The sequence below is a fragment of the Doryrhamphus excisus genome, chromosome 2, assembly GCF_030265055.1.
Source record: "Doryrhamphus excisus isolate RoL2022-K1 chromosome 2, RoL_Dexc_1.0, whole genome shotgun sequence".
Taxonomy (NCBI): domain Eukaryota; kingdom Metazoa; phylum Chordata; class Actinopteri; order Syngnathiformes; family Syngnathidae; genus Doryrhamphus; species Doryrhamphus excisus.
This window is the reverse complement of record NC_080467.1, coordinates 3,568,791-3,580,640: the sequence shown is the minus strand read 5'-3', so window position 1 is coordinate 3,580,640 and position 11,850 is coordinate 3,568,791. Positions and strand designations below refer to the sequence as shown.

General features: G+C 38.6%; 1 protein-coding gene across 4 annotated transcripts in view; it reads left to right on the top strand.

Moving 5' to 3' along the window:
* The first annotated feature begins 370 nt into the window (after positions 1-370).
* vrk2 (VRK serine/threonine kinase 2) overlaps positions 371-11,850 on the top strand; it is a 19,201-nt gene continuing 7,721 nt past the window's right edge. The window contains exons 1-9 of one of the 4 annotated variants that reach the window (XM_058063590.1): positions 371-581; positions 1,088-1,222; positions 2,194-2,249; positions 2,466-2,535; positions 3,557-3,644; positions 4,244-4,352; positions 6,408-6,500; positions 7,382-7,514; positions 10,746-10,866. In XM_058063590.1, coding sequence (XP_057919573.1) covers positions 1,093-1,222; positions 2,194-2,249; positions 2,466-2,535; positions 3,557-3,644; positions 4,244-4,352; positions 6,408-6,500; positions 7,382-7,514; positions 10,746-10,866 — 800 coding nt within the window. In that variant the 5' untranslated portion in view covers positions 371-581; positions 1,088-1,092. The remainder of the gene's footprint in view (positions 582-1,087; positions 1,223-2,193; positions 2,250-2,465; positions 2,536-3,556; positions 3,645-4,243; positions 4,353-6,407; positions 6,501-7,381; positions 7,515-10,745; positions 10,867-11,850) is intronic. The other 3 variants (XM_058063610.1, XM_058063579.1, XM_058063601.1) reach the window with 3 other exon arrangements.

Here is an 11,850-nt window from a genome sequence, read left to right as displayed (position 1 = left end):
TCATAAATGTATGGAAAGTGCTTGAAAGGGTTTTCCATTGAACGTTTAATATATAACTTGTTTCTGAATATTTGTTGATAATTTTTCTTTCTCAGTTACCATAAAAAATGATCATTGAATGGGCATTGAATATGGAATTTTAGACACTAAAATATCTTTGTAAAATAAATAAAAAATAAATATATATATATTTTTTAAATAAATAAATGTATGGAAAGTGCTTGAAAGATTTTCAATTGAACGTTTAAAATACCCAAACTGTACAGTTTGTGGTCTTTTAACGCCCATTCAACGGAAGCCAATCACGCGTTTTCTCTCTCACATGGCGGGACGAAGCATTTCTATTGGCCCTTGGTTGAACCTTTGTCGTCTTGTGATTGGCTAGATACTGCAGCGGAAGAGACAAACTTCAGGAAGTAAAATGTCTTCAGTCGTTTCATTGTGTTGTTGTTTTGTTTTGTTTTAAACCAGACAGTACAAGTTTTGTAAATTGGAAATATATTAGGATGTGAGCTGCCAACGTCAGCCCCATTATAACTTTCTTACAGAGACACTGACGAAACTGCGAATTTTCCCAGCAGGTTGGTACATTATGTTTTTAGCTTCGAAGCTACTTGCATGGCAAAGATAGCAGCGATTTGAAGGTAATATTAAACCGCAACATGTCTGTACAACTGAGGGGACTGTAGCTCTCTTCGTGGTTTGTATCATAAAGTTTATGTGACAAAACTGTATTATTATTCGTACTCAAAGTCAAATTATGGTTCTTTCCGACAGGATGACGTTAGATATTGTTTGTAGCGAAATTTCCAAAGACTTGCTAACCTCAGTGTAATTGCTACATTTAAGACCACTAACTAACAACATAATTATTATAATTGTTATGCTAATATTCTACTTTGTTCTCACATACTGTATATTGGCATTTAAAATCACCTCATAAGGTATTGTGTAGAATTGAGTGTATGAGTTGCTTAATAGTAACTATAAAGAACATGATAGCTTTTATACAGACAGTATAAACTATGTGCTTTGATGAGAAAGGAACATTTTGACATGACACATGATATTTTGTAATATGTTAAAGGTTCAATGGCACTGCCTAAAAGGAAGGCATTACCAAAACCGCTGCCCGACGGCTTCATACTGACTGACATGGAGAAGAGAAAATGGAGGCTGGGGAACATCATTGGTCAAGGTGGCTTTGGACTGATCTACCTCGGTAATCAACACACGTGTCTCATAACACGCAATGGCTGCTAACTTAAATTATTAGGAGAATTTCATTGTGGGGTTAGCCATAATAATGACATCACACTTAGATTAAATACATTACAATGACTGTAGAACAGGGGTCTCAAACTCAATTTACCGGGGGGCCACTGGAGCTAGGGTCTGGGCGAGGCTGGGGCGCATCAGGTTTTCAAAAAAAAACAAAAAAAACGCATTCATTAAAAACAGAAAAATGAATAAACTTTGCTTTGGTTCTGATATTCTACAAGAAAAGCTCTGATAAAACATTCCACTGTTCTCAAATATCTTAATTTTGATTTTTCTACACAAAATAAGAAATAAGAACTAAAATAAATAAAGAATAAAGAAAATCAGTAATAAATAAATATAATAATAGTAATAAAACGGCAAATAATAACTTGAAACCACATATAGGTGGTGGTTAGACAAATTTATTATTTTTTCTGATTAAAATTAACAAAGCATTATTAGAGCCCTGTAGACATGACAAAACACGACTATAGTCAACATTTATACTCTTTTTATTTACAACATATTGCGCAACTGCAGGGTCTTGAGACACATGCTAACTCGCAAACTAGAGAGCTAGCGACCTAAACGGTAGCCTCCCAAGTTATTTCCTTTAAACTTAAAAAGCCAAAAACTTACCACTTCCACACGGATAGGGAGGATAACTATTAACAGTTATTTAACCTTTAACATGAACATGAATCAAACGTAATAATTTTTTCTGGGTACATGATACCATACAGCATCCATATCAAACTTGCGCGGGCCTGCACTAACATTAAACTTTCATATCAAGGCGGGGGCCTCAAGTCGCGGGCCGCGTGTTTGAGACCCCTGCTGTAGAACGTCATGGTGTATAATAAATGTATGACATAATAAAATGCCTGTGTGTTGTCTTCTCATTCTTTTCTTTTTCATATCAACTTTAAGCATCCAACAACATAAGCGGGCCTGTTTCAGCGGACAGCGATTATGTGATAAAATTGGTAAGTGTAATTGTTATAAAATCTATTGTTCGATTTCTATATAGAAAACTACATATAAAATTAAATCAAGCGAACTAATATAATGATAGGAGAATCACCCAAGTCATATATTATAGCCTCACGGACACAGTCTTTATTACCATTACTACCGATATGCTGCAGACTCGAGATCATTTTGTTTGATGACTTGAGCTTACATGGTTTGTTTTTTTGCAGGAGTACCAAGATAATGGCCCCTTGTTCTCTGAGCTCAAGTTCTACCAGAGGGCAGCCAAACCAGAGAGCAGTGAGTACTAGAACATGTTAGGGCAGCAGCTTGTTGCCACACAAGTGCGCTCGGATGAAGATGTCTGCTGACACAGAAGCTCTTCTACCTGACACCGGAAGTGACAGTTAGCTTCCTCTCTTGTTTGAGTTTACCGACATCTTAATCCGGAGGAGACGCAGCGTTAGGAACCTCATACATTGAGATTTACGAGCTTCAACCAAGCCACTGACCAGCTGTCAGTTTGGTTGTTTGCCAGTCAAACCAGCAGCCATTACCCACTGGGACAGATTTTGCCGTGCATAGCTTGCGTTACATTGTTGGACTTGCAAGGTTTAAATCAGCTCATCCATTAACGGGAATCTGAAATCTTCAAGTCTTCTTACACTTTTTCACACCACTATGGCGACAGTTGAACCTTGGTTAGCGTACGCCTCAGTGAAACACTTTTCAACATCAAAAATGTCTGCAAATATTCTGCCTCTATTTGCGTACATTTTCCGTTAGCGTGCAATATGGTGAGCTTTTGTTTGTTGTTTGTGTTATTAATGCACTGCACGAGTCAAACAGTGTTTGTAACCTGTTTTTAATCACAAAATATGTGAAAGTCAAACCCGCCTTCCGTTCCCAGTTCTGTCCTCTATGATGACTTTGCAGTTCTTTATTTACAAACCGTTACAACTTAGGTCGCTGATTTTCTTTTGATTATTGCTGCAAAATGGAGCCAAAGAAAGTTGGAAGTGCCAGTATTTGGTAAAGAAGATAAGAAACACTTTCCGTGTCGATCTGTTTTTGCCCCTTCTGCCTCATCACCGTTGTTTGTTTGTAATTTATTTCAAGCAAAACATACAACAGAATATATCCAAAAATAGCACAATCAAGTTCAACTTGACTGGAACAAATTAATTGGATTTGTATTGAGTTTATTTATTTATTTTGTAATTTTTTATGGACAATTCGATTCATTTAAAGTACATTTTGTTTTGACACCAACTTGGAATGGATTAATGACTTCTGAATCACATGTCTGACTTTGTTACAGTTAAAAAATGGATGGGAAGTGGAAGACCAGACCACCTTGGCATACCGACATACTGGGGAACAGGGCAGGCTGAGCACAATGACCTCAGGTATTGATATATCCGGATATTAATGTGAGGCTGAGTTTTGATGTACATATGTGAGACTTCACATCCAGGTAGCCTATTAGTCAAAAAATATGAACATTTTGACGATTTTTTTGCCTAAAGTAGTCATTTTCAAGCATAAAATGACCAAATCAGTGAAGATGCAAATATAAGGACTTAATAAGACTAAGTAATAAGTATTTACACCCCCTGCGATTTTGCAAGTTTGCAAGAAAATAGGGAGAGATCTGAAATTTTTCCACTCTTAGAGACATAATCTAAAAAAAAAATCACATTATATGATTTTTTAAAATGATTTTTCTTTGTAAATTACTATGGTTCAAAAGTATTTGCACCCTTGAGATAATCAGTGCTAATATTTAGTGCATAAGCCGTTGTTTGCAATTACAGAGGTCAAACATTTCCTGTAGTTCCTCACCAGGTTTGCACATACACCAACAGGGATTTTGGCCCACTCCTCTACACAAATCCTGTCTAGATCTGTCACATTAAGCTGATATCAATTGACTACATTGACTCAATTGCATGTGGCAATAACCCTGTATGTGTTCGAACACACTGAACTTTTCCTCTTTGTTTAGGTATCGGTTTATGATTATGGAACGGCTGGGCATCGACCTGCAGAAAATCTGTGAGAGCAATGGAGGTCGACTGAAGAAGGCTAGTGTGCTACGAATTGGTCACATAATGGTGAGTTACCATGACCTCACCTGCCAACGTGTATGAGTTTACACACTCTACACACATTTTGACCCTAAAGTACACTTGTAGGTATTTATTTTGTTGCATTTCGCCGGTTTCAATTTCGAGTTCAGTCCTTGAAAACTGGATTATGCTCCTGTCTCGGGGCACCAGTTTTACCTCGATAACAATAAATGCGCGATAGATTGCTAACCACTGGAATTTTTTTAATCATCTGAAAATAACTGCAGGAAAATAACTGTTTTTCTTATTGATTTTATCTTTTTATCTTATTGATTCTATTGATTTTTTTTATTGACCAACTGGCACACATTACCTTCAAAGAAATATAAAATTGTAAAGAATCCTTGTAACCATTGAAGAACCATTCATGATGTGCTATATATATCACTATATTGACACTTACTATGGTACCCATTATGTCATTGGATGCTCATATATGGTGCATTATTTAAAAAAACAACAAAAAACCTTAAACTGTATTATGGAAAGCAGGAAGTGAACAAATGTAACAGTTACTGATTGTAAAAGTACCAGATGGAGGGGTAGGATTTAATTAGCTTTGCTTCTTCCTACTCCTTTTGGACATGTGGAACTGTGAACTGATTATGGGATGCATTCAATTGTAATCTGCTGCATGTTCAAATGATATAAAACCATTACCATTCAGGGCTCTACTTTAAAAACAAAAATTACTTGCCCATGGGGAATCCTTAAGGTGAGAACTACTTGCCCGAACTTGCCCCATGTAAAATGAAAAGACTGCCATAATGATATCATATATCAATATATGCTGATAATTAATCAGATAATAGTACTGATGCATTGTATTTGGAGGAATGTCTGAAAATTTGTGGAGATGTATGTTAACATGGCAAGCCATGCTACCTTACACATGGTAGTCGTAAGCAGTGATATTTATAAGTTGTGCACCACAATGAAACATTTGTGTACTAGTAAAGTGTTTTTAATCCAGAAAAAAATGCTCAACGGTCAAACAATAATTTGTGAAGCAAAGGTGAGAAAAATACACCGAGAAATTGAACCGCTAGATTTTGTAGCTTGTGCAAAATCAGCACTTGGTATTGGATCTAATGGGTGGTGTTTCATTGTGACCAATTCAAATTGTCACAGCAATGTGATTCACTCACCTTTGCCATCATTTGATTTGCTGCCGCTAATAAAATACTTGTTTAGGAGGCACTGGTTCATCACTTTTTGCTGTTTTCCTTCACAAGTTGTTGAAGAATTAGACGATGTTGGCAGTCGCCATGATCGTGAACAAGAACGGGTGTGGGGAGAACGCGGATTGTGGATTACGGACCGTGGTCTAAATAAACGATTCTGATTGGTCCATTTCAAGATTTGCAAGGATTGGTTTGCAAATTACCATCGGAATTATGCAGTCCGTGTTTTACCAACACCCAACAAGAACCGCTTTAAAAAAAAACTCTTGGCAGTACGGCATGCTAAAGTACACTTTCCCGACAGGAATATTAATGATTTGATTTACTTGCCCGAATTTTGTTTTAACTTGCCCCGGGCCATCGGTACATCGTTATTGTCGAGCCCTGCCATTACCATAAAGAGTCAAAATAGCTTGCATGACTTGAACAATGTCACGTACAACCGGAGAAAAAATGTGCAAATGTCTAGTGTAATATGTGCAAAGGCCTATATTTGTGCAAAGCTGACCCGGAAGGCAAAGCTCTCAATTTACCGGTCGATCTATGTTCCCATCGAACGCCTATGGTCATGGGCTTTGGGTCGTGACCGAAAGAACGAGATCGCGGATAAGCGGCTGAAATTAGTTCCCTCCGTAGGGCAGCCGGACTCGCCCTAAGAGAGAGGGTCATTTTGCTTTTTCAAACTTTTTTTTTTAGATGTCATGAGCGTTTTCATTAAGCAGTCAGTTTCTATTAAAAAGCACACAACACATTTGAATTGGCTGCCAACTTTTCTCAAACCATGCCTAAAAGAGTTGCACTACCATACTGATGTTTTGCTGAATGAAATACACCACATTGCTTTGTCCATTTCTAGGTGGATACTTTGGAGTTTATGCATGACCATGAGTACGTCCATGCAGATATCAAAGCTTCCAACCTCATGCTGGGTTATAGAGACCCTCAAAAGGTTAGTCCACAGTATATCTCTCTTGACTTCATTCCCAGACAGCTTCAGATTGCTGAAAACTAGGAATTTCACCATCAACTTTAGGAACCAGATCTGATTTTTTTTTTTTTGGCCTCTGATATGGTTTTGAGTCCATATCAGATACTAATATAGACTAGAGGAACACATTTTCCATTAAATGTAGAATTAGCTAGTAATGTTGTAAATCACATGAAATAAAACCGTTACAAAGAATGAAAGGGCAAGTTCACTTCAATATTTATTATGAAAAATAGTCAAACCACATAAGTTGCAGTACTGTAAAATATAATGCTATGGGACAAACGTCAGCGTCTTTATAGATATTTGTTTTGTTTTAAATGATGTGTTTTCTTGTACTTTTGTACAACTAAGGTAAGGCAGTGTTTGAAATGTAGTGGCATGAGGGCAGAACATAGCCTGGATTCATTCTGGATATATTCTAAAAGACGGTAATACTCCAGAATCCACGATCGAGATTTGCTTGTTGTCTGAAGCAATAAATTTGCCTACCTTTTCAATGATCTGCTAGTACCGCCCCTCGAAAATTGCCATTTTGCAGACATTGCAAGTGGCTTTAAGACTATTTTCATTTACAATACAGAAGTACTTCCACATGGCTGACATGGCTTTGTTTACTTTTCATCCCGCTACAAACACAACTGCTGTAAAGATCAGGACTAGCTCATCGTCCGATCAATAACAAAACTAAAAAAATCAACCCGACCTCAGACATCTTTACTAAATACAGTTGTAAAACTACTCTGATTCAATATACAATACAATATAAAAAAAATAAATCACCATAGTTCATCTGTTTTGGCTTCTTTGTAATAAATACATGTCCTATTTTTGTATTTTAGGTCTACTTAGTCGACTATGGGCTGTCCTACAGGTACTGCCCTGAAGGAGTCCACAAACTGTATAAGGAAAACCCAAAGAAAGGCCACAATGGAACCATTGAGTACACGAGTCTTGATGCCCACAGAGGTGTTGGTAGGTTGTAGCCATTGGTAGTGTTTTATTTTGGTAGTGCCTCAAAATAGGGATGTTCTCATAAGGGTTTTATGGTGCCCATACTGATCTTGATCACCCATGAGTGAAATCGGCCGATACCGATCACATAGACGAAGTCTAAGTTTAAATGTAATATTACTCATATTATTACTGTATTATATTAGGGGTCACCAAGGTTTGTTATCGGCCGACACCTATTGGTGGCCGATCAGAATGTTTTGATGTCTAATAAAAAACATAACAAACCAAAAAAAAAAAACAAGCCGCCACAACAAATGACAAGCTAACTGATGTCTGGAGTTGCTAATACTCTTTTCCACCACAATCAGTGGATCGTTACACACTAAAAACGTGTAATGTTGTGTCAAGATTGTCTGCACTGAATAAGGGCGGACCTACGTTACCGCTCTTTTGAGTTTGGATACGGCAGGTTAGGGGTCTCCAACCAGTAGCTCATTAGCTGCCAGTGGCGCCTAACCACTTTTCAAGTAGCAAAGGGTTTATACATTTATTATCAACTCCTATACCAACAAAATTAGAAAGTGTTCGGCAGTAGTCCGGAAGTCCTCAGGAGCACTTGGGAGTGGGAGTGGGTGGAATAAATTAAAACAGACCATTTTTCGAAAGCCAAGGAAATATAGCTGGAATAGGTGCAGATTCTGGAAGATCTACGAAGCTTTCTGAGCGGACTATCGTCTATTGACTATCTAAAAGTTTTTGCACAGTCTTTAACCTGGTTTTTGTGTTTTGAAACACTAATTTTAGTTGTGGGGGGAATATTTTTGTATATTTATTTTGTACAGTTAATGTAGTACTCAAATCAGTGTTATATATGCAACTGGCTACACTTAGCATATATTGCTTTGAAGTATTTATTTGCACCCTACTTGTAGAGAAAGTACAACACTTTCTCTGCCTGTCAATGTCCACGTGTCTTGACTAACATTGACAAAACAATAACTGGCAAATCCCCTCCACGTGTCCTCCTTTGTATTGACCATGGATTGTCCATCCACCGTACCAACAGAATTTCTAGTCTTTGTTCAACAAGCTTCTAATTAGCTGAAGTCATAACCTGCAACATAATTTGGCCCCCTCTGTTAATTAGCGATTTGGATGGTTGGTTAGCATGAGGCATGAGCCACACATGACTTCCATGCTTGCTAACTCCCATCACCAAGCAGATCAATACTGTCCGTTTACTCGGTCACACACGATGCCGACCAGCGTGATCAATACATCTAATAATACTGACATGTCAGCAATGTCAATAAAGTTGTTATTTTGTAATTCAAATGGAGCAATATGCACAGACGAAAACTATTTCTGACAATTTTTTTTGTTACATTTTTTTGGTTTGAATGATCTCTGGATGCAACATAATCCAAATTTATCTTACGCACCGCAAGCCCAAAACAGACAACCAAGATCAGTTGTTATTGTTGCTAATTTAGCTTTGATTTCGAATATCCTTTTAAAGAGATGAAAGAGGAAAGCAGTGACTCAGCAGAAAGAAACACTCTCTACATGACAATACCTTTAGGGTATCGTAACAATGTTACGTAAAATGTGTTTTAGAGTCCACAAATAGCACAGTAGTTCTTGATGTTTTTATTGTTCACAACAAATACCGTGTTAGACTGGCATGTGTGCACTGGTTCGAACAATAACAAGGTGGAGTCTGGTTTGCTAGCTTAGTCTGGCTCTATGTATTAGCATTAGGGAAAATGTATTTCATTTAGAGAATAGTGTGTGTTTGCGTATGTCTGTGTCCAGATTCCCCGATCAGTAAACATCCAATCACTGTTAGTATGCAAATGAGCAAAGACGCCGCAAAAAATAAAGATTATTATAACGTTGGTTGGTTGTTAAAATCTGGATGGTTGAGGGCTGGACACACAGCTAGCAACCAATGCCGTGAACAAAACACTCTTCGGGGGGAAAAAAAGTTCTGGAGCATGGTGTGTGTGAATGTATAAAACCCTGATTTCTGGTTGCATTGAAATGTGCCTGACACTCTGAAAACCTGTCCGTGAGGTTTTGGTGAAGGGTATGCACTGTGGGTCTGTCAGCCAAGTTACCACTGCACAGGGTGCGCTTCCCCAGTCCCAAGAATAGACCAGGTCGAAGCTGGCGATTTTTCAGGGCACCTCTGGTGCGCCGTTTTTTTCGTGAAATTTTCACTGCGCCCAACTGAAAATGGGGAAACCTCCCCTGGTGCACTGCGACGCCCATCTAAGCACAACCCAGTCTACCAAATTACCAAATTGGACGAAATTGCCATTGTGTCGCGTGCATCACGCTAAGCTACCCTGCGCCACCTTGCACTGCGCCACAAAAATAGAGCCCTGTGAGTTCTGTTCAAGTTTTGCCAAGAGAATCTTGCCTTTGTGTGGCATGTATTTTATCACGTGTGTGCACCCGACTATCACAAAAAAAACTCAAGATTTTCGTGTTGGTCCTGTGGGGACACCACCAAACTCATCTCCTGATTTTGTCCGGCTCACATTGCCACAGTGACAAAGATCTAAATTTAATTGGTCACGGGTCCGCAAGGGGCCATCACTGGGTCCGGATCCAGACCGAGTACATTCTGTACTAACTCTCACCATCAAATCCCTCAAAGATGAATCAGTCCAAATTAATAAATGCCAACACAGTTACGACAAGCCTGTTCTCGTGCAGTCAGATTACCACCATCCTACTCAGTGTAATCTTGTCCTGGGTAACAGACCATGCCCCCCCCCTTTAGACCTCACTGTTGGCTAGGGAGGATCAATGCCAGCCATGGCCCAGGGAAGAGATTTTTTTCCCCCTCAGATGAAGCCAGTCGATATGTAATTTCTCCAAAGACGTGTGACGGCCATTATTGTATTGAGCTGCGAAAACTCCCCGGGCTCGACCCCTCTGGATGGACTTGGTTTACGAGTATTGATGGACTTCACACATTAATGTAGATCCATGCAGTATTTCCCCTCATACACAGTAAGATGCAACTACTCTTTAGTTTATTGCATATTTTTAGCTCTGTTTGTACGGATTATCCCTTATCATTCCTATTAACGTTTTTGAAGGCTATTTCTAAGGTTTGCGTCTCCAACTTTTTAGTGTAAACATCACATCACTGTGACATTCATGTATGACATTCGTGTTATTAACATAGCATAATAAAAACCATGGTTTGCTTTTCTGGTTTAAAACATTTTTTAGTTCCATCAAGACGTGGAGACCTACAGATTCTCGGTTTTTGTCTGCTTCACTGGTTAACTGGATCGCTTCCCTGGAACAACGTTCTCAAAAACCCAGCTGATGTTATGGAGGCCAAGACCAGGTAAGATTGATGCAGTACTCTGGAGCATGGTGTGTGTGAATGTATAAAGCCCTGATTTCTGGTTGCATTGAAATGTGCCTGACACTCTGAAAGACCTGTCTGTGAGGACATTGATGCAGTACTCTCCGTAAAGTACACATTCTCTTGGGTTCCTGATATAAAAAAATCAAGGTTCACCTTGAATATAGATTTAATTATTACGCTGTTTATTGTTTAAAACCTGGCTTCATATAACCCACTCAAATCTGTTTTGCATTTTTGGTGCAGTAATCACAAATATGAACACTAACCACTCAACATGGTGGCGGCATTCTTTTTTTTTTTTTTTTTTACCAGTGTAGAATACAGTAATTACAACATACATGTTAAATTATTGCTGCACGGTGGCCTCGTGGGTTAGCGTGCAGGCCACACAGCTTGGACACCCGACTTCGATTCGTTCTCCCTGTGCGTGCGTAGGTTTTTTTCGGTTTCCTCCCACATTCCAAAAACATGCTAGGTTAATTGGCGACTCCAAATTGTTCATAGGTATGAATGTGAGTGTGAATGGTTGTTTGTCTATATGTGCCCTGTGATTGGCTGGCCACCAGTCCAGGGTGTACCCCGCCTCTCGCCTGAAGACAGCTGGGATAGGCTCCAGCATCCCCTGCAACCCTTGTGAGGATAAGCGGTAGAAAATTAATAAATGTTACATTATTTTTTTGGGTGCACAAGTTTGAAATATTTTGGATTTTATTGAAAACAACATTAACCTGAAATAGGCTCTTTATCATGAAAAATTTAAGACCATCACTAAACCCCCCCCACCCCCCCCCAAAAAAAACCTCTCCAAACCAGAATAAACTAATTTATCAGGACTTAAAATAAAAGGTCTGTCAAAAAAAATACTGCAGATTAGACAAAATACGCTATAAAAAACTTGCAAAGACGAACAGATTTAATTTAATGAGGTAAAAAAATAATTACATTCAAAACTGAGTTCTT